The following is a 24111-nucleotide window of genomic DNA, read 5'->3' on the forward strand; positions in this document are numbered from 1 at the left end:
ATAAACATAAAATTTGACTTCTATCCACGTAAAAATCTGGTATTACTGATAAAAAACTATCGTGATTTTCAATTTTTTCTCCGTTATATTTTTTATTTTTATTGTTTTTGATGAATGTCATCTCCGTATCTCAATGAAGTTGCCAGATTTCCGGTAAAAAATTTCTATAACCGTTCTCTTGTATAGTGTGATGGCTTGGCGGTACAGAAAATTTGTATACTGACCGAATCAACATGTGTTAAATTCATCAAATTACTAAACTTTTCTGCGTAATATTCCACGATAACGCTGAGAGTGTGTGAACTGTGGGATAAAAATTGCATTTTGCGATGAGTTTGAGCCTATTAAAGTTGATTTTAATGTACTCTTATTTTAGTGGTGAGTGGAAGTGGGATCTTCAGTTTACTGTTGTTATTTATGATATGGTGTATTAAAGTGCTTTCCTGTGCGTTTATTATGATTCAAGCATAAGACGATATATTTTTAAGTTTTGAATTTTAAAATTGCAGCATGTTTTGATAGTTTAATTCTGTGATTTGCAGTTAATAAATGTTTTCATTGTGGACTTCAAATTCATCATGACAGGAGTCATGCTTTATTATGGTTTGCTAGTAATTGACCTGTTTGAAATGAATTAGCGGAAATTATTTCGTCAAGTATGACTTTTATTTTTGTTTCCGTGACCCGTTTTGTACCGAGTTGAGTAAATTTATATTAAAAGCCTTGTGATAAAAAATCGCCACTGTCATCCGTGCGCTCTTAGATTGTGTTATTTGAGAAATATTTTCCTAATATCTTTCATATCACTCCTTTTAGAGTGATGTTGAATGTAATGCTCTTGATTAGTAATGAATTGCTTACGAATGATATTTAGCCTAAAATATTATTTTCATTATTGTAGAGAACTAAATTATGCTTCGCACACGAAACGTACTCATAAATTTATTTCATTAAGAAGTGTGCACAATTTTCAGCTCGTTAAAAATAATTTGTGTCTTTTTCAATCACAGTTCTCATTTTACATGGAAAAAAAGCATTTTACTCTTATGAATGGACATAATCAATCACATGTACTCATCCCCATTATTTTGAATTTTTCCAAGGGGAGAGGGAGAGGAAAGGGTATCTACTCATACTCAACATGAGTTTTATCAGAAAACAATAAAAACCCCATCCACTAATATGCTAAAACAGTTTTTCAAAACTGGGGGGAGGGGCAATTGACTCCCCTAAATGACCAACGGCCTGTGTACTGTCAATAATTGATATTGGTAATTTACATTCATAAATATGTTTCTCATTGCCAACTGAACTTCTATCTATTGAGTTTGAAAATAATTTGTTTATGTAGGATTTTAGATTTTTTTTGCAGCTGATCATTTATTGCCTGTGATAATTGATATTGAGATAATGAATATTGAGATAAATATCTTGTAAATTTATAACTTGTGTAATAGGGATTAGAAATCTCTTCCAGACTCTGGTTGGCGATTGTGACCCGCATCTGATGCATGGAATAAAATTATTTTCTAATTTTAACATTTTATATATATTTTGTGCAACATGCTACTACTTGTGTAATATTTGTATTTAATGGATTTTTTGATGATTTAGTGCATCGTTTCCCAACCAGGGATTCGCGAACCCCTAGTGGTTTGCGAGAGGTTCAAAGGGGATTTCGTGAAAATAATATTGAAATGGCGGAAATTTAACATGTTTGTTTGAGATTAAGTCTCAAGTTCAGGCTTTTTTTGTTCATCATTTATTCATTCGTCTCTTGCACATTCGATAATTTTTTAATACAAATGTTAGAACACATGCTGACATTCTATTTTGTAAAATTAAAGTATTAAGTCTCATTACAAGACACGCGTTTTAACCGTTTTCGTTGAGCATGATAGAATTGAACCCGTGCCGAAAAACGTGAACTTTTAATGAAAGTAAATGAATGCTTTAGTTTTCTCAGTTTGATCAGAAAATTTGATTGAACTTTGGAGCATATGCGAGCGTTTAAAACATCTTGAATGAATTTTCAATGCTTAGTTTCTTAACCATTTGAGTGCGACGAAGAGTTATATCGCGCTTCTCTTGTACTTCGCCGAAAATGCTTGTGACCCAATAAGTGCAATAGCGCTGCTGTTAGTTGCTATAACTTTCACATTACCTGAAACTAAAGCATACTTAGAGCTTTTTTGATGAAAAAGAGAAAGAATAGTTAGCAACCCCCCCCCCCCCTCAAAAAGAAAAATGTCATACGAAGTGTGAAAAAGAAAAAAAGACGTTAGGAAAAGTTCCTGGGTGAAACTTGAGAGGGTGTGAGGTGCGTCGTAAAAAAGAAAAATACGGAATCAAAAAATGAAACTTAATTTGCGCTGTATTTAAAAAAGGAACTCGTGAAATTTGTGCAGAAAACTCTCTTGTAATAAAATCTGATTTTAAAATGTAAGATTTTGGTGATTTTTGAAGGTTTGATGTCATTAACAGGAAGGAGGAAGAAATAAATAGGGAATGTGTATAAAAATAGATTTTTCACTTATTTAAGTTTTATTGTGTGCATGTGCATTTATCCACTTTCAGGAAATCATTACAATTTTTTTTTCTAGTGGGAAAGGTTGTGGATACTCCGTCCTGCGTGTAAGCCGCCCGCAGATAATTGGGAGTTTACTGTACATTACTTCCTTCATAATGTAAAAGAAAGTGAAAAGAGTGAAATATTTATACATTTTAAAGATTTTTATACTTGTTGAGTGCCAACAAATACAAGGAAGGTCCAAATTGAAGTTCAATAATGCTTGTGTAGGCCCTTTTTTAATGACATTAAGAAGAGGAATAGGATTCGAATCTCCCTTCTCTTCCGGCTTCCGGAAACTTTTCGGAATTGAAGTTTGGAAGCCTTCCTCCGGGTATTTTGCAAAATTTTAGTCTTTAAGAGGTGATTTTAGGGGAAAGAATGGGTTTGGCGACTATCCTCTGGTAATTTTTCGAAACTGAAGCTTCAAAAAGCGCAGTTTTAGTCGACCTTCGATGATGTTAGATGGAGGGGATTTTGAAACATTCCCCCGAGTTATTACGAAACTGAAGTTCTAAAATGCAATAATATTAGAATACCCCTTTCAACGGAAAAGGAAAGGAATAATTTTGGGAACCTCCTTGGCTAAATCTCTATATTTTAGTTGTTTTAAATAAAAATATTGAGGCAGCCTCCCTACTCCTCACTCATGTATAAACCAAATACGTAGTAAGAGATAAATTAAAAAACCAACCGTCCCCTATTTGAAAACTTTCTGGATCTGTCCTTGGTGCCTACGTAATCTCTACACTGCATTACTGTTATATCTAAACTTTTTTTTTGTTTCATTTCAGATTTTTCTGTGTTATGATTTTGCCTTGTACATAATAGTCTTTTCATTATGGCTGCTAGCCTTCAACAGTTCATTCCACTGCTTGCTACGCAAGATATTAAGAAGCGTATCCAGCTTGGAAGTGATATTTTAAGTTGCTTGCAACAAAATCCCTCCTGCTTATCTGAATGTGATGAAATAGGATTTTTTATCGACAGTATATCGTCTTGGTTAAACAATAGTAATTTTAAGGTACGTATTTTAAGACTGCATTTTGCTAAAACAAGAAATGACTGTAATGCATCACTATGTTAGGCACAAAAAATGTGCTGTGTTACTTTTTATGCACTTCATGTTTTTATGTGCAGTGAAAGTAGATCATTTTCATTTAAAAAAAATGCTTATTAAAGTTGTAAACAAGATGTGAAACTAATTGTACCATCAGAAAAATTCCCTTTATAGCTCTAAATCATTCCGTGATTGAAAGTAATATTTAAGGCAATGTTTGAAATATGAGGTCGTTAGTCCCTAGTCTTGAGACCAAAACTTTGATTTGATGCCTAGATTTGCCAACCTAGAAATCAAATTCGATGTCTGAAGTTTTGCTTCTGGGGGGGGGGGGGGGGGGTAAAGAATAATTTTCTTCTAAAAAATATTTTATGCATTTTTTAAGATGTGCTTACAGAAATGTGCAGCATTTTTATTTATTAACTGCTTTGGGAAAACCACAGTAATTTCTAGAAGAAATGCTACGGCGTTTACTGCATTAGCCAGCATGCTATAAAATTTGGGGGGGTTCACCAGATTTTATATACCACTTGCCTGGTCCTTTCCTGCATGCCAGAAAAATCGAGGATAAGAAAAATAAAAACTATCATAAAAAAATATATGTTCAGCTTAAAAATGAATATAAGTTCTATACATATCTTATTACTATTAATAATAGCTTAATTTTGTAAAAATATTTACTAACAATGTCATTTGTTATTTTGACAAGAAAAATATTGTTTAATAACAGATGTTTTATAAACATTAAATTAAAACTAAGCAAAAATTTAAGCAGTAAGTTGCCGCCCCTAAACCAGTGCTAAAGAATTGATCATAGCTGTTCAATAAATAAAAAGTAAACTTATCTCTCTAAAAGGAACGTAAAACAATTTATTTAACAAAATTATGAACAAATTGCAGAAACAATGACTGTTTCTGAATTGATTACTTTATTGGCATATAATTAAATCCTTTAATAATAGCCTACCATAAAAACCAAGCACATATTTATGCGATACACAATTTTTTTTGAAAGAAGGTTACTTTCGGGATTTATTTTTTTCCTTACAGTGATTTGCTTTCTGATTGGAACTGAATGAGTATATTTACTTTTGTTATGTTGCAAAATAATCCTCGAATTATCGGCCGGGAAAATTCAAATTTCCCGGCATGTTGGTTAACCTCGCTTTTTCCGGCATGCCGTGGTATGCGAGGTAATATGTAATATGGTAAGTGTTTAAAAGTTAAATTTTCGGAAGTGGGGTTTTTTGCTGCTGTGACGTTTACGATGGACTTTTCTTTTTTTCCCCTGATTTTAGTCCAACTTTTTTTTTTTTAATGAAGAAATGGAAACTGGGTGTGTTCGGATACAGTTATATAAAATCTACCTGTTTATTAACAGCTTTCATTACGTTAAATGGCCGACTGTTTGAAAAGTGCGGAGAAAGCAAATATCCTATTTGTGAATTTTTAATGTAGTTAATTACAAGTAAAATGTAGCTCATTTTTTAAACATAAAAATAATGATAAACCTTAAAAATGTAATTTACTTAAAATTAATGTTTGGAAGCAAAAAATGAAAAACCTGTTCATATTTTATTGTTAATACAGAAAAAAAACAACAGATAATAAAAATTCGCATCTATCAATTCTTTCTTTTTAATATGCTTTTTAATGGGTGCGTTCTATTCTGATGTACCATGGATGAGTTAAGTGAAGAGTTTCTGAGCATTTAAAAAGTTTAGTTTTGGGGGAAAATCTCCTTAAAATAATGTGTAAATTAAAATGAAATTTTATTGCAATAAAAATTTACACTGTTCAAAAAACAAGATATCTTTTTGTTTTTTATGGTTTATGAAACACTTAATTAAAGCTCTTGACTTTATTACTCCATGTAACTAAATATAATTTATATTTAAGTAACTTTATATTTTGTTATAATAAGGATAGCAATTTTTTCATTCATAATCTATTACCAGCTTGCAGCACAATATAAATGTAGCTGATATTCTACTGCTTTTCGCTAAGCTAAATTAAATAAACAGAAGTAAAAAAAGAATAAAGTTTGTGTGAAGCTGTTGTTTTTACTGTGAAAGAAATAAAAAACTTTAAGTCGAAAATCTGCATAAAACTCAAATGCAGTTTAACTGTGTGTTGCAGTTTCCTCCAAATTTGTACCTTTTAATATTTTGTTTTCTTTTACTTTTCAGCACAAAGGTACTTGTTTAATTCTTAATTTTTCACTGTGTCAGTTAAAACGTGAAGCTGTAAGACACATTAATAACACATTCAGATTTTTGAATAATTGTTTCTTCTTACAAGATGATAGAGCTATTTATTCTTTTTAGGTTGCTCAAAATGGGATAGAAATTATGACTATTTTAGCTGAAGAAATGAAAGAAGATTTCAAACCTTATATATCTACTAGTAAGTTTTGATATGTATTTGAACCTTTAAATCAAAGGTTGATGAATTGTACTAGTTTTGAACCAATTACAATAGTCTGATACTGGGTTCGAAAATTATACTGCCCGACATGCCCGGGGCATGTAAAAATTCCAAATGGGCATAAATCTTTTACCCTTACATGCCTGGCCGGGCGTGTCAAATATTTTTTCCTAAAACTTTATTATTTCGTATTTTATTGAAAAATTACCGTATTCTTTCTTGGAGCTCAAAATTTGTTTCAAGCCCTACTGCTAAGATGGTTTTCTGTTTCCGGTTTGCCTGGAAGTGATCCTTCCCGCTATATACTTTAAATTTTGTTAAATTTAACGATGTCTTATTATATGCTATTTTTTCAAACTATTTTTTCTATAATTTATATCAAATAATTCATTTGATTAATGCTGAAGACCAATTCAAATGCTTTTTTTGCTATAGAATAAGGAAAGCTGGGCATGGGCATGTAAAAATTCGGGCATGTATCTTTTAGACAAACATGCCCGGTAGGGCATGTAAAATTTTAAAGATTTTTCTAGCCCTGGTGTGATACTGTAAATTCTTTGTTTGGTAAGGAAACTGGGAATATATGTTAAACTAGTCACTATATATATTTGTAATGTGTTAGTTGTATTATTTTTTTTAAATTTAACTTTCAATTGATCCTAATTTTGTGTGTCAATATGTTGCTGGATATCATTTATAAAGTTTTATTTATGCAGTGAAGTCCCATTACAACGATCTCCAAGGGACCGAAAATTTTTTCCGTTGTTACGGAAAATTCATTGTAACGGAATCATCTTAAAACTTTCTTTATTTTTATAAAGGTGTTAACTTTGCAAATCTTCACTCAATTAAATCTGCAACATTTACTGTTAATAAGGATCTAAAGTATAAGTAAACAGATTATTTATTCTGAAAAAACAAAGAAAAAAATATTGAGCACTGAACTTTTATTCATCGATCATCTTCACAAAAAATTATTTTGTACGAGAGATTTGGTCCCAGAGGACATTATAAAAGATTCTAATTTGTGAACAGCATTTACACCTCATGAAAAGTTGAAAACTTGCTGTCCCTCTTTTGAATTCGAAAGGTGCTTTACGTTTGATGCGCAGAAATTGACTGCGCTTGGCTAGACACTAGCTTTTGTTGTCTCACATGAACATGTTTCAGCATGAACAGATTTCCACCTTGAATGGCTCTGCTCTGAAAGTAAAAAACGGAGTTCTCGCATTACGACTTGTGAAAGTAGTTTTTTTTTTTTTTTGTTTCCGAAAACAACATTAAAAAAAAAAAATCCTAACTGAAATTGAGAAAAATTTTTTGTTGTAATGAATTTTTAAACAAAATCGCTTTGTTAAATGAGATTTTTATACATTATCTTAATAGGTTTTAAAATGTGACTGATCATTTTGTTCGTTGTAATCAGGATTTAAGCTAGGTTCAAAAGTTCTTTTGCACAAAAGCTAAAATTATGGGAAAAGTTTTAGCAAAATGCTAAAATGTTATGTATTCTCATATCTTTCTAAATGCCTCAGTGTGTTTCATCTCCATTCGAAAATAAAACTTCTTATTTTATCTATGACATCTTTAAAGAATCAAGCTATTAGCAGCTATTTTTTTAAACATAAAATGAAAAAAGAATCTTTTTTTGGTTGCAGTCCCTCTTTCTAATAGTGCAGTTATTGAGGGGGACTAATGCCGGAGGACTATATATTGTTGAACTTAAAAGTAAATTTAAAATCTTGGCTTAAAGATTCAGTTGACTATCGCCATGCTGCTTTCTCTCTTGGATCATATGTAGTTTCTCTTTTTTTAAATTAATTTGTTTTTTGTTTGAGCAAAAAAGCGAACATGCTTTGCTTTATTTTCGCAATTGAGGTAGTGTTTTCGCATTTTGCGAAAAATGCGTTCGTAGCAGAAACCTTGTTGTAATGCATATTTCGTTGTAACAGGATTTCACTGTATTATGTAGTGTGAATGAAAATATTTTCCTGTTTGAGTGTGTAGGATTCTATGTTACCAGTGTCACATAAAGTTGGATTAGATTTAAATGATTACATTTTTAACTTAGAGTGTTTGAAAGATATTGCCATTTACAGAACTAAAAGAACAAATTATTTTGAAATACCTGAAGTTGTTTGCAAATTAATATATTGTTTAGTGTTCAATTATTTATTTTACTATGCTTATTACTCTGTTAAAAATCTATTTTCATTGGTCATAAACTGAAGTTGGTTTTTTTTTTAAATTTTTTTTTTATAATAAGGAAAAGAAAAAATCTGTTTCCTTTTTCTGGTTCATATGCTTATATAAGAACTTGTAATAAATTATTATTTAGTGTCATTATTAACACTTTTGCAGAATTTATTGGAGCATAAATGTTTTGCTGTTAGGTGAAGCAAAATTAATGCCATTTTTCATTGATCATAAAAATGTGTTGAAGTTACCTCATTTAGAGTATGCTTTTCAGTTTTACTCCTCTTATCATAAGAAAGATATTTTTTTGTTGGAAAGAGTTCAAAGAAGGGCTACTAAGTTAGTATGTGGATCCTTAGATTAAGATTATGATACCAGACTTAAAAGGCTTAATATGTATAGCCTGGAGCGAAAAAAAGAAAGAACTGCGATATGATTCAGTTGTTTAAAGTTATCGAAATACAAATACAAATGTGATGACAAGCAACAGGCTCTGGGCCCAGCTAGACTGGTCCTAGTCAGTTCCCCAATGAAGATCAATGGCCCTCTTAAAGCTATCCACTCCCTTGCTCATTACCGCCTCTTCTGGTAAGCTGTTCCAAGTGCCCACAACCCTACTAAAGTTGTAGTTTTTCCCTATTTCCAGGTTAGCCTGAGATTTGAATAGTTTAAAACAATGACCCCTCATCCTGCTTTTTGTACAAAAATCCAAACCATTAATATCTTTCTTTCATTTTGCCGAGTTTAAACAACTGAACCTCGTCCCATCTCACCCTTTTTTTGCTCCAGGCCATGCATATTAAGCCTTTTAACTCTAGTATCATTATCTTAACCGAAAAGTCCCTTTACTAGCTTAGTAATCCTTTGAATTCTTCCCAATAAAGAAATATCTTTCTTGAGATAAGGATGCCAAAATTGAATAGTGTACATTCAATTTTTTGCTTCATTTGCAAAAAGTATGAAATATTTTAAAATTTAACAATACAATTCTACTTTGTTTACAGTTTTTTCTGCTACTGTAGATCGCCTTGGTGACAGCAAAGACCAAGTAAGTTTTATGCATTTATTGACCTGTTTCATACACATTCTAAAGTATCGTTCTACATTTTGAGGAGGGTGTCCCGTGTTTTTTCATTCCAAAATCTATTATTGTAAATATTTGAATCTTGTTATACACTTTAACTCACTTTGATTATACAGTCAACGCTCTTTAGAAGAACCTCCCATTACCACGACTCTTCCATTATAGCGACCGATGCATGAAGTCCTGTTTGCTATTCCATAAGCATAATAGTCTTTTAGAGTCCATTTGAACATCCAAACTGAACCGCTCATTCCAATATAACATCCAAAATTAAGTTTTGACTTTTTTTGTGATTCTCAAGATTATAAATTTGAAAACTGATAATTAAAACAATTATATATTTCTAAGGATTAAATATTTCAATTGAAAGGGGTTAGTGGTGGTGAAAAGTTCTTAGAATTGACGAGTATTTGCAAACAACAACAGACAGTATAGAGAATTTTTTTTTAAACACCCAAAAACAGAATATAGCTGCACAATCTTAAAAAAAAGTATAAACTGTATTTTTAAGTACAATCGCAGAAGTAAACCTTGGTCTATAATTTAAAAACTAACAAAATCTTGTCAATTATTTTAGTGTGCATTTTGCCCAAATGTAAGATAGTATTCATATATAAATATTAAAAATAAGTTTTAAGTGCACTCATTTATTATTTTCTTTACTTTTTTGGTTTTCTTTTAACATGAAGCCTAACTGGTAAAAGTTACCCTAGTATTTCTAAAAATATAACTAAACAATTGTTCTGTATCTTCTACATTTAAGTTATAGTGATCTCGTGTTATAGCAACCTATTTTGTTTGGAGGACAAGGTTCGTTATAACGAACATTGATTGTATTTATGTTTTTCTTCTGATTGGAAAATAACATTCAACAGAATAGGCTAAAAAAGTTCAAAAGAAATCTTGATCAGAAATATAAAAAATCTCATCAAGTTTTAATTATTTAACCTTTAGAAGCAATTAACTAGAAATATCTAACTGCCATTAATTTAAACATTATTTGAAGACAAAATTACTATGATTTTTTATTAGCTTTATGCAAATAATAGTAAACATTTCAGTTTGCCATAAAAATCATAAAATGAAAATACAGTAAAACCTCGTTACAACGGTATCCAATACAACAATAATCCCTCGACTAACGATAATATTTCGAGGTCCTGGTGAACTTGTATAGGAATTCATGTTATCCTCCTCTCAATATTGCAATATTCTCTGCAGCAAAAAACCCCTGTAAAACAATATTTTAAAACAATTTTCAACAACCGTTTATTATGATAATTTGATTTTCAAATAATAAAAATTATTATGTCAACTTTTGTCCCTTCTTTCCGTTTTTTCTGACAAGAGAAGACTTACTGCTAACTGTGTACTTATTCTTTTTCACCACTGTAAGAATTATTAAAAATGTTACATACCCATTTTTGAACTTCAAAGTTTTAGTAAGAACAGCAGACAAATCATATTAACAAAATGCTCAAGGAAGCCAACAAAATGGTGATAATAAACAGGGTTGCAGTACAACAAATTAAAAATTCCTTTTTTAAATCTACAATAATTGAAGTTGTTCCTAGGACAAGAGAAGAAATGAAACCTGAACTTTAAAATGACGTACCTTGATTATTTAAATAATTAAATTTAGTTCAAGGATGTTATTTTACAGCTTTAAATATGCTTAATTTAGTAGTGCAAATTAAATGTGTGTTGATAGAACATTTTTAAATCAAGTGTATTTGAGAAACGAATGGGGACACGTCAAAAGAGTGACTTTCTGGTTTTTCAAAACTTTTAAATAAATTAGTTATTGTTTTAATAGGAATGGAATAACACCAGAAAAGTTATTTCTAACTATTATAAAAAAAGAAAAAAAAATCTAGGCCAAACTTCCTAGTGTTAGGTTCCTGGGAAATAATGTTGTTAGGATTTTGGAGAATTACCCAAACACATTTATACCTAAGTAGTGCATATACCAGGGGTTCTCAAAATTTTTTGACTTGCGGCACCCTTTGAAGAGTTAGAATTTTTTCACGACACCCTAGTTCATCTCTGTTATGTAAACAGCTAATGAGCCGTTATTTTGAGGGGGTTTTCTCCCCAAACCTGCGCACAGATCTTGCGCATATGTGCAACAAACGTAGTACCGGATCATATCATCCTCCCAAATACTCCGGTGTTATATTTAAAGGACACCGGAGTGTTGATAAGGCGAACCATGGTACTATTTTACTGCAATCTACTTTTCTAGATTATCAAATTTCGGGAAAAATCACAGCACGTAACGACATTTTTCTTTTTGAATTCATCAACTACCCAAGTTAGGTTTCGAGAACAGTCCGCAACTTTTTTCTATTCTAGTTAAACTTCAGGGAACCATGTAGGAACTCACCTCACACATGTATTGATTCCACGGACCCTTCGCGGCACCCCTCACCTCTCCCTACGGCAACCCAGGGTGCCGTGGCACCCAGTTTGAGAACCCCTGGCAATTACTATAACATTAAAATAAAAAAAAACCTATTGTATTCCCAAAATATGTAGGCCCTCGATATAAGAATATATCCTTCTACAACAATACATTCTTTGGTCCCCAAAATATTGTTGTAGTGAGGTTTTACTGTATAATAAAATTTTGCAAATGTATATCAGTTGCCCAAAGTAAAACAGTTAATCTGCGAGAAACATTCTTATTTTAAAAGAAATTAAGCACGGTTATAAAAGCACAAATTTGCAATTTCTTTTTTTTCCTGCAAAATTGTCCTTTTATGACTTTAATTTCTTTTACTTCAAAGAAACTTATTATTAATTCAACATCATCATTGTTCTTGTTTTTAGTTCAGATGTGTCAATTTCTCCATTGTGGTTTTATTTTTATTTATTTATTTTTTTAAATCATCGGAATTATTTTTTAGTGGCTATCAATTAAACCATAGCGTTTTGAGGTAATTTATATTTGTAATGTAACTTGGCTTTCTGCAAAGTCTTTCTCTCAAAATTAAATGTTCAAAGAGCAAAAAGAAGAGTAAAATAGTTCTCTTTATTTATTTGGCAATGTTAAGTGGAAAAAAAAAAATTGTAAATATCATAACCAGCATTTTTTTTTTTTTTTTTGTTCAGCATTTCTTAATATCACTCAAACAAAAAATCAGTTAAAATCAGTTTCAAAGAAAAATAGCTTAAAGAACACAGAAATGTATGAGTTTATATATTAAGTTGATTTCATGAAAAAGTTGACAAAATCAGGTAAAAACTGCAGTCAATTTCCATGTATTAAACATCTCCATTTGTGAAATGAAAAATGATCAAAGGATCAAAAAAGCTTTGTGCTACAATATGAATAAAGTGAAAAACCAATGTAAATAAAGCACAAAACCCTTACAAACTACAGCATATAACTATTTCAAGGCTATAATGGTACAGCTCCATTGTAGCCTTGAAATAGCTATGTGCTGTATTTTCTTGAGATTTTGTGCTTTATTTACGTTTGTTTTTCACTTAATTCTCTCCATTTGTAATTTCTGAAATATCTCTTATGTATTAAAACCTTTAAAAACCTGTGCACATTCCTGAATTAATTTTCCAGCAATCATTAATAGGTTTTATAAATTCTTCCTTTTAAATAAAAAAAGCGGAAATGTTTCCTGTTCCAACATTAACAGCAGTATCTTATGTTGGTTTTCCACTTTATTCATCTCCATTTGTAATTTTCTGAAATATTTCTTATGTATAAAAACCTTTAGAAACCCGTGCACATTCCTGATTCAATTTTCCAGCAATCATTAGGTTTTATCTATTCTTCCTTTTAACAAAAAAAAAGCAGAAATGTTTCCTGATGTTTGACCATTAGCAGCAGTATCTAGGAAGCTAAAAAAGAGTTCAGCACATGCAATTCCCACCTTTTGCTCTTCTTAAAATATGTAACATACTGTACAGCAAATAAGGATTTTGAGCTCAAAAAGAGTCAACATATTGAAATTTTGATCGGAAATACAGTAGACCCTCGTTTTATGCGGATTTATTTTACACGGTTTAAGATTGGACACCTTTGTTTTATTTTACGCGGATGAGTCTCAGTTTCGCTCGGATGTGGCAATGCAAACAGATGAAATTTTTCCCTCTTTCAAAATCCAAACTCCTAAAGACTTCAGATTATGTGTAATAAACTGCATTTTGACGTGCTAATAATCGAGCTTGGGCCACTGGAGACATTTTATGCATCTAGTTCCGGAGCTCTTTCCAGAAGTAAAGCTATTAAAATCACACAGTTCAGAACTCACTGGAAGAAGAGCTTTTAGGAGTGACAAAGGAGGACGAAAGCAACAGGAATACCGACATCGATAACACAGAACTAAAAACATTAATATTGAAAATTTTGAGCCATTCCTAATAGAAATGATCTTTCTGCTTTGTTAGTGAAGGTAGATTCTATCATAGAAATGACGCAAATGATCATGGATGGGTTAATGCTCTGCAAAGAACTACAGAAAAAAATTCTTAATGACTGCCTTAAGACCATTATAGCCAGCTCTTCTTTATAAAGAGAACACAAAATTAATTTTTTTTTTTTTACGCATGTTGTGCATAAAAGTCGATATAACTACACATTAAACTTAGTATGCAATTAGTCATCACTGGAATGAAGTATTTTGTTTCCTACAGAACCAAATCTCTATTTTAACACAAGTGTTAGGTCTCAACTTAGATGGTTTCAATTTGCGCGGCATTTCTGTGGAACGTAACCCCCATGTAAAACGAGGGTCTACTGTACTAATAAGGTAGAAGATTAAAATAATCATGTACAGTACAACCTTGTTTATTCGGACTCACTGTGACCAAAGTCGATCTAGATCAGCGTTTCCTAAATTGAGTTCCGCGGAACCCCAGGGTTCCACGGAGCTCTCTCAGAGGTTCCATGAGACTTTCATGTTTTCTCTTTTCACACCTTTCATCAAATTTGTTCTTTAAAAAACTCAATAAAGCTAATGCTTTTTCAAAACTAAAGATAAATTTGCTTTTACTTTCGTCTTCTAATCTGAGCATTATTACCCATCAGGGTTAGTCACAATAGAAATAATTTTATTTGTTGTTAAAAATAATGCAAATTTCAGATATCAAAAATAGCCTGAAATCGTACCTTCAAGATTTCAACTTCACAATTTTTCTTAGATCAATCCCAAAACACCTCCTTCTCACCTAATGTCTACAAAGATATTCTAAAATTGCGTTTAAAAACTTCTATTTTGAAAAATTTCCGGAAGAAGCTTTTGATCCCCTAATATCACCAAAGATATTTTTAAAGTGATTTCAATATTGAAAAAATTTTGGGAGTGCACACCAAACCTCTTTTCCTACAACATTAAAAAATATTGCCTAAAATTACTTATTTTTGTCGTCAATTCATATATTCTGCTCTTGATACCAGCTACTCCCTGTATCTATGGCAGCCTTTGAAAGGACAGTTTCAACATTTAACAAATCAGACCAATTTAAGGAGCAGTACTGGTCAAGGGCATCTTAATGTTCATCTTAAAGTTTTAAATCTATCTGACGTCAACACAGAGTAACATCTAAGTCTTTAATTTACAAATAATTGAAAGATTATTGAAAAATTAAAAACATTTTTACTTTTAAGGTTTAAAAACTTTTTCTGTGTAAATTTAAGTGAGTTTTTAATTCTATTGCAGGTAAAAAACATTTCTTTTCCTAATTAAAAAAATATTTTAATCATTTAACTCTTGATCATAAATTCAGAGGTTATTTGTCCCTTTTAAAAATGACAAATAGGAGTGTATTGGTATTTTATAATAACAAATAATTAGTAGCAGTTGTCAATAATTAGCATGACTCTTAATGAAATGTATTAAATTAGCTATTTAATGACAAATAGTTAATGTGATAGTTTGTTTGAGGTAAGAAACTGGGCTTCCCTCCAAAACAGAATCCTAGCTACGCCATTGCAAACTAGTGACGAAAAACCAGGGGTTCCACAAAAAAAAAGCATTAAAAAGGGTTCCACTAATGAAATTAACAAACGCTGATCTAGATGAACGAAAATCTGGATATTCCAAGTAATACGGGTTAAAGCAAAACAAGTCCTTAAATAAACACACTTGCTTGTTTTTTGCAATAAAAATCAACGTTTTGCAAAAGCGTTTTTCACATCATTTCTTAACAAAGAATTAGATTATTGTCTTCTTTTTAAAACACGCATGACTTTTAGATAAATAGAAATAAAGAAGTTTTTTCTAAAAAGTGTCCAAATTTGATCCGGATTATAAAGATATCCAGATCAACGAGGTTCCATTGCATTATAAATTTTGTACAGTTATAAATGTTTGCTTGATGCATAATAAATGAAATTTAAGGCTTAATGTTTCTACTGCACCTGGTGTGCCACCAGTAAACAAGTATAGAAAACCTAGTATTCATCCTTTTACAGCAGTATTACTGTATTTTATTTGAGATAGTTTTTTCTTATTTGCTTTTGTTTAATCAATGTTATTCGTCATATAGGTTCGACTTCAAGCTAAAGGCTTAATGCTGAAGCTCATGAATCCTGTTTCTTCTCCACAGGTATAGAACTAATTGATGGAGCTCTATCTTACTTACTTGTTTTTAATTAAAACTATTATTCTTAGAACTTGAATTGTCATTGAAAAGATTTTTCATTTTTCACATTGATCAAATTTCCTGTCGGAAAATAGCAACTCATTATTTAACCTGAAATACAGTGAAACACCGTTTATACTTTCTCTTTTATGCATTTTTATCAATTATACGTTTTTAAAATTGGTCCCTGTAAAGTTTAATATACGTTAACCTATACCTATTGTACGTTTTTTCGTTTGTACGCTTTTTTCATACAGTCCCTTCAAAAACATATAAACGGTGCTTCACTGTATATCTAAAATATTTACGGTAATCATTTAAAAAAGTTCTAAATCATTTATCCGTACTCTACAGTTTGTTTGAATATCAATAATGAGTTTACCAAATACCAAGATAACATTTCTCATATATGAATTTTGATATGAATGCAATGCAAAATTCTCATTTTGAGATGTTTCTATAAATTCTGTAAAGTGTTGGTACTTGAAATTCTTGTTAATAATTATCATATTTAGTAAATAAAGCATTTGGAAAAGGCTTTTAAATAGAATGTTAAAAATATAACTGTTAGAGGGTTTTTCAAAGTAGGGAAATGTGGAGCAAAGTGAAGTGGTGGAATATTTACTTTGTTCTTAGCACCACCTATCTAGTAACATTTAACTATAACGTTTTTGGAGTAATTACGATAAAATTAAGCTTGCTTCTATTTATCAAAATTTCTATGCGTCGAAGTTTTTCTCTGCAAGATGCTACTTCGATATATGGAGGTTCGACTGTAGTTCATTTTTGCTTACTTATTTAATCATTTATTAAATCACTTACATATTCATTTATTAATTAATTTATCTATATTCTTGCATTTAATAATTCACTTAATTTCTCATTCATTCACTATTTTATTCATTCATTTATTTTTTCTCATATACAGTCGGATCCCGACTTACGCAAGGGAGGCGTTCAAAGACCCCCTCGCGCAAGTCGGAATTTCGCGTTGTGGAACAACGTTTTAGGATTTTTTTATAAGCATAAACAATTATTTTAGACATGTGTTAACTTCCCTCAAATTGTTTCAAACCATTTCTTAATTATATATTACCGTATGTTTTATAAAGAACTGACTTTTTACTGTATTTTAGAAAAAGTGTTACTATTTAACATGATTACTCTGTTATAAAGCACAAAATCAATTATCACTAAGATACATTTACTTAAACACTAGAGTACTTACAGAAAGAACACTGCTGTATTATAATAGCACTGAACAGTAGATATCGTAATTTTAATTATAATTTTAAAAATTATGAAGTTTATGCAGTGTGGGAACACCACTATTTCTGGCCTGGCTTCCATTTTCATGATGTTTGTATTTTGCTCAGACACTATGCGAGCTTCATTATTAAAACTAAGTTCTGTACTTTTGCATATTTCCTTTTCTTGAACTTAAATTGTACGTATCAAAGATTAACTCATACCTAATTGTCGTGCTACCTTTGAGGCACTTTATAATTGTTCAAGCATCAAGAATCTTTACCTTTTCTTGTATTGTCAGAAACTTTCTGTTTTTCTTTCCACTTTTGCTAACTTTAGATGAAAGTCCTCGTTTGGGAACCATTCTGTTTTATCAACGTTCATAAGAAGGAAAAAAAAAACCGTTTAGAATCAGAGCGGTAATTTATATAAACTAAAGCAAAGCGTTGTTTAGACTAATACGGTGTGTGAACTTCCGCTTTCAGTGATGCTAAAGGGATGAAAGTCCATTCACGAAACCAATATTTAGTGTCAACCCAGCCCATTCTAATGCTCTGCCGCTCCTTTCCAAAAAATTTCATGTTGCAAGCGGATAATTTGCATCAGCAATAAAAGCCATTTCGCGCAAGTCGGATCGCGTTGTTGCGGGATCCCGGGATCCGACTGTATTAATTATTTTACTTATTTATTAGTTCCGTTATCTATTCATTTCTTTTCATTCATTATTTTATTTACTCATGCATTTGACCAAAAATATTTTGAAATAATAAATGGAAAATACTTATTTAGAAGAATATTTTATTTTTCTCTTTGCCCCAATGAAAAAAAAAGTGAAAATTTCCACTTTTTTTAAAAAAGTACAAATTTAGTGCCAAAAATGAAAAATAATGTTTCAAAGAGAGTTTTATTATAAAATATACTTCTTTTTTTATGTACCGTAATTTTCAAAGCAAATTTTCAATTTGTTCATTTTGAAAAAAGTAAGTTATCTTCTCTATTTCACTTTGTTCCACATTCCCCTACCTGTTGAAATCTGTTGGGACTCGCGTACTACCGTGGATGAAATACCCGAAGTTCGAGGAACTAAAACGGGTTGCTGCAATCCCAACAGAAATTGTGGTGTGATCTCCTCGGGGGAAAAATGGAATTGAAAAACACATTTAACAGTCAAAAACGATTTTATTCAATAACGATAAATATATCTTAAAATTTGTAATATCAACAAGGGTAAATAAACTACTTTTAAACCCACAAACATTTTGACTGAAAATAAAACCCCCCACAAGAACATTTATAGGAACACATTATATAATACTGTATCGTTCGATTCCAAAACTTAACGGACTAGTCAACGCTAGTCCACCTTGAGTCCATTGCCTAAAAATAGAATAGTCCTGATAATATTCAAGATGAAAGTTTCATACCCTTCAAGATATTCACTCTTTAATACTTGGCATATCAAAACGTGAAGGCCTGATCCTTCCATAGGATCCTACGTGAAAATTGATTGCAGCCCGTACCACTCGTGGCCAGCCGCCATGCTGGACCTTCCATAGACTTGACCTCTCAGACACCAAGAACCGCCACATCCGGTGAAGAACCCTTACACACGGACATCCAGTCCAGCCAGACTCCAGGACATCTTTTAATCCAATCCAGCGTGAACCTTCGATGGTCTTGTGAAGCCTACATCCAGCAACATCAACTTCCGTGAAAGAAACTCCACAATCTTTCACCTTTTCATCCTTCACCACCAAAATACCTCAAGGTGACCAATGGAACCTGCCCGCTCTTTTAGCCAGGCACAACGAACTTATTTCCTACATTTTTCTAAAAATGAAGTCCACTCAACAACGTGGAACTGATGAGAAACTGGAGCACACCGCTCCCAGTAACACACCGAACTGCAGTTACGGCGACATCAAAACTGATAAGAATAATAAGAGTAAGAGATTGATTGATTGGGTGCACTCACTTAAATACATTTCCCAATTCCACCACGTGATGATGTGACGTTTATCGAATCACATGCATAAATTATCGCTGTGACACAACACACCTTTTATTTTCTAACTGTGAAACCTTTTAAAATAGTTGTTCACCTGCACTCAGCAAAACGTTACTCAACTCGGTAACAGTGACGTCACATCATCGCGTTGTGTAAACAAATGCATGATTCTGTTGGAGTTTCTACATTGGGGAACAATTCGTCCGCCGGTTAGGTAGTGGGATAATTTTCAAATTTTGTAATACAATGAATTAAGTTACTAGAACTTCTTAAACCTTTGGGAATTGTCTTCAAGAACTAAAATTTCATATTTTTGCTAACAAAATCTTTCCTACATGATTATTGCCAAGTATTTTTGAAATTTCCTTTTCTTACAGCATGTATTTGAAAAATTGAGCATAGCATTCAACCATAAAAATTTCCGTGTAAGAGAGGAAGTAATGGTTCTTTTGCAACAGACATTAGATAAGTATGTTTCTTTTTTAATTGAAATGTTTAAAAAATAAAAAAAAGAAAGATAGAAAAATAAAAACAAATCTCTTTTGTTTACAACAATATTTACTTATTAATTTTTAAAAATGTCTTTTAGATTTGGTTCCACATCACTAACTATATCACGATTGATGCCAGCCCTAGTCAAATTACTTGGTGATCCTAATTCACAAGTAAGTGATTCATGTATTGAACAGCATATCTTTGCAAGTGCAGTTAAAATTGAAATAACATTTTAAAATGAAAGGAACATCTGATATTAAAATTCTGACGTAAAATGTAATTCATTGTTTATCCATTTACACTTTCATTTTATCAACATTCACTTTGTATTGTTTTTTGCCAATTGGTTCTTAAGTTAATCCGTTTTTTGTGGCTATTTATGTTTAATGATTTACATATTTATTATAATCTTTGCTTATTTATTTTTAGGAAAAGGTTTTTGGCTTCTTAAAGTTATACAACATATATATACATATTTTTTTTTTGTTGTAAAAAGCTTTCATTGTTTTTTTTTTTTTTTACACAAAAAAAAACAAGCAGGGGGGGGGGGGGGGCAGCTTTTTCATCGTTTCCAAAAATTTTACAATGCTTTCACAAAATTTTGCTTGAGTCCACTTGCACCCCTGATTTATTGTTAATAAGAAAAAAAAAATGTTTAAGCTTGTTTTTTTTTTTATACGCTTAAAAATGCAGTTTGTCACTTTAAGGCATATAATAGTTTCTAGCACTTATGTGTGACAAATGCAACATGTAATTTTTTTTTTCAAATTTGAATGTAAAACTTTTTATTTCTTGTGTCCTTTTTAGTTTAGTAGTTTTAATTTTATAGTAGTTTCTTTCAACTGTAATTTTTTCATTTTAAGGTACGTGATACTGCAATGGCAACTCTTGTTCATGTTTATAAACATGTTGGTGAAAGGCTGAGGCAAGATCTCTCAAAAAGAGCCGGCATTCCAGCTCCAAAGTATGTATTTACTTCAAAATAAAATGTCTGCTGATATATATGATATGATGACTAATGAGCAAGAGAATGCTCAAGACTAATAACCTCCAAATACGATAACCTAATTAAATATATGACTAGAAATGCATGATTAAAAATAGTTGAAGGCAACTTAAAATAAAAACCAAATTTATTTGGTAATTTAGTAAAGTTAGTTTAAGATTATTAAAAACATTTGAAAATAATGCGAACTAGAGCTGAGCTATATCAATCTATTAACTATCTATTAAAATTAAAACCACATCGTTGCTTCAAGGCAAACGAGCGCTCGAGTCAACTAGCCAGAGAGAAAAACGCCGAAGAAGTCAATTTCCAACTCGCAACCTTTCCTTATATCCTAAGTCAACTCATTAGCATGCGGACGCCAAATCCCCTTCTGATACACGCCAGCATAGCACCTGGCCAATGAGCATCGGGCACGTGCCGATCAGTTAGGATGCTTCGTCGATTACGTAAAGATCGTGATGTCATGGATCGGCGACTGCATGTGCGAGATACATCTTCAGGCATCCACATTAGATGGTCGAAAAACATTGTTGAAAAATTTCTCCCATACTATGATTAGGCAGTTGACTGATACTATCATGAGATAAGTGGTGAGATAAATTAGTTAAAACTTGTTAATTATAATTTAAGGGGCACTAGGCCAACAATGACTAGGACAATTTATGCTTTTTCTCCCATGTGCGCAAAATATTCTTTTTGCCTTCTTTCCCATAAAAGCAAGGGTCGGACTTATCCTAATTTTCCTAAAATTCTTAATGTTTTTAAACTCCTAAAATTTTAAATTTTGTCCTGAATATCTAAAAATTTTGATTTTTTAATGCTATATTTTTATTAAAAAATAACTGACTGTATCTGTCTGTGGCACTCTAGCGTTTAAACAAATAGATCGATTTTGAAAAAAAAATTATTGTGCAAAAGGAGCGTTGATCTAGAGTGGCCTTAGCTCGATTGCATCTTCGGATGACATTAATTAACAAAGATATTAATTAAAAACTTCTAAATGGTTTGTTTGCGATTTTCGCAGTGAAAGCATATTTAAAAATTAAAAAATTTAGTACAAAAATAGTAATTTTTTCTGCGTCAGATACAATGTGTTTGGAACTTGAATTATAACTTTTTAAAGCAGATTTTAAATACGGCTAAGCCTTTATTCACGCGAGTGGTAACTGAATTCATTGTTGGACCGACAAGGATACAAAACGCAATGATTTAAAAAAAATTTTATCTGTTGCCAGTTTCTATTTATTAACAAATAAAGTATTTGTAATTGACTTTTCATAGTATAAGGTTTTTTTTAAGGATTTTCAATTTTTCCTCTGGATTCTACAGTTGTGACTCAGTCGTTTTTTTTTTTTTAAAGTTAAAACTTTATTTTTGTTAGCTATTGGAACATTTTAAATTTTTAATTCTGTAATGTGTCCTCTTTGATGTATGTTTATTTAGATTGCAACTCCTTTTCACGAAGTTTGATGAAGTGAGGACAGCTGGTGCTTTGCTACCATCTGCACTAGAAAGAGCTGGTAAGTTTATTAAAATTTTTTAAAATCATTAAATATTGTATTTATAATGTCTAAGAAAAAGAAGTACGCTGCAAGCAGCGTTGGATTTTAAAGGTTTGAAGGTCCGTTGCAATGCACTTTTAGGGGCTCCTTTGTCTCTTCCTAAACTATATGAAACCTTTGTCATATGCAGTTTTTATTCTCTTTAGAAGTCTTCGCAATTGTGATCATTTGCGACACAGTAGACTTTTTTCTGGGCTTAAATTTTTAGTTCAAGCATTGTTGAACATGACAGGGAAAGTCCCCTATGCGTGAATTCTTATACTTTGTAAATTAAGGTGTTTAGTCATCTCGAAAAGGGTAAAATTTTTAGATACCTGGAAAACCTTAAAATGTCAGAAAACTTTTTTGTTTCTGAAAAAAGTCTGAAAATTTAATTTTTGAGAAAAGAGTAGAATTTTTTCTTGTTAAAAAGTTAGATTAAAAATTTTTTTCCTTCATTAAAAATAAATTATCATTTAAATCTAAGTGAAAAATAACTAAAGTATTCATTCTTTTGTGCAAATCTTTTTGTGTAGTTTCATTCTTCTAATCTAAGTCATGGATATTCAAATCATTGGTAAATATTACATTTAAAACATAAATATTTTGTGTGTTTTTTGTAATCAATTTTTTTTTTTAAATTCACATCAGCAATTCAATATCTTAGAATTTTGTGTTGTCGGTTCGAAAGAGTCGGGGGAAAAATCCTGGAAAAGTCGAGAAAATTAAAGACTGGTCTGGAAGAGGTGCCCTGCTTTATACAGTGTGAAATGCAGAAATAGGCATTTATGGTCCTTGTCAATTTCATCAACTTCTATTTATGGAAAATAATATTGTAACGGATCCGGCGCAACTTCCAACTTTCTTGAAAGGACGACACAGTTCTTGATTAAAAACGCAGAGAATTTATTTACACTATGTACAGGAAAGATCATCAACAACTGCTAAATTAATCATCAGCAATTAAGCAAATATCACACCACACCGTAAACTCAACGGTTACACACGTATTTACTTCCAAATACTAAAAACAACACAGCGAAATGCCTCGCAATAAACAGAGCTAATACACTCTCAGTTCGAATTCACAATCGAAACTAAATTTTTTATCAGCGTAACGGCTTATATAAACACCGAAAAGAGAGCTCTCAAATATTCCACAACATTTAAAATGCTTCTCGAAATGCGTAGACCGTTATCTTATTCCATTCACAAATTTTATCAATAAAAAAAAAAGAAATAAGGGGGGGCGTATACTTCAGCCGAATGTATAGGGGCTGTACATTCATTACGGGAAACTATTTACAGGTTACGTTACTACAATAATTACTATTTACAGAATTTGTAACAATATTAAACTATCTATTCATTTCTACAAAACCAACAGCTTTAACTTTAAAAAGAGTTGATGTTGTTCTAAATCAGAAAAATTCTTAATCAATCTTTGTACTCTGAACAATGAATTAATGCTATACATGTGCTAATACATATGTATCCCTTGCTGTTTTGATCTGATTCATTTTATTTTAATTTTTTAATGATTCATCTTTAATCCTATGAAGGATTTGACATTTTAAATTAGTTGTGTGCATACATTGAACTTTGTGTTAAAACTAGAAAAACTTTTAGGTAGCGTTTATTAAGAGAAGTTTGTTTTACCTGCATTTTTCAAATCACCTCATTTTAACATTGGACCATTCCATGAAAAAGTCGTCATTTTGTACCGTAAATGACAGCTCATACATTTCATTAAAGTAATAATCCTAAAAGGCAATAAACAATTGCTTTGCATAAAGAGTCATGCATATGTTTGTGATTTCTTAAGAAAATTTTTTTAATGAATATCTGAGCTGTTACATGTGGAACAA

At 31.3% G+C, this 24111-nt stretch overlaps 1 protein-coding gene across 1 annotated transcript in view; it reads left to right on the plus strand.

Moving 5' to 3' along the window:
* The first annotated feature begins 212 nt into the window (after positions 1 to 212).
* LOC129235125 (CLIP-associating protein 1-like) overlaps positions 213 to 24111 on the plus strand; it is a 33291-nt gene continuing 9392 nt past the window's right edge. The window contains exons 1-9 of the mRNA XM_054868816.1: positions 213 to 378; positions 3364 to 3593; positions 5957 to 6035; positions 9257 to 9300; positions 15847 to 15906; positions 19576 to 19667; positions 19788 to 19863; positions 20557 to 20657; positions 22146 to 22222. Of these exons, the coding sequence (XP_054724791.1) occupies positions 3411 to 3593; positions 5957 to 6035; positions 9257 to 9300; positions 15847 to 15906; positions 19576 to 19667; positions 19788 to 19863; positions 20557 to 20657; positions 22146 to 22222 (712 nt within the window). The 5' untranslated portion in view covers positions 213 to 378; positions 3364 to 3410. The remainder of the gene's footprint in view (positions 379 to 3363; positions 3594 to 5956; positions 6036 to 9256; positions 9301 to 15846; positions 15907 to 19575; positions 19668 to 19787; positions 19864 to 20556; positions 20658 to 22145; positions 22223 to 24111) is intronic.

Source organism: Uloborus diversus, chromosome 2 (genome assembly GCF_026930045.1).
Source record: "Uloborus diversus isolate 005 chromosome 2, Udiv.v.3.1, whole genome shotgun sequence".
Taxonomy (NCBI): Eukaryota; Metazoa; Arthropoda; class Arachnida; order Araneae; family Uloboridae; genus Uloborus; species Uloborus diversus.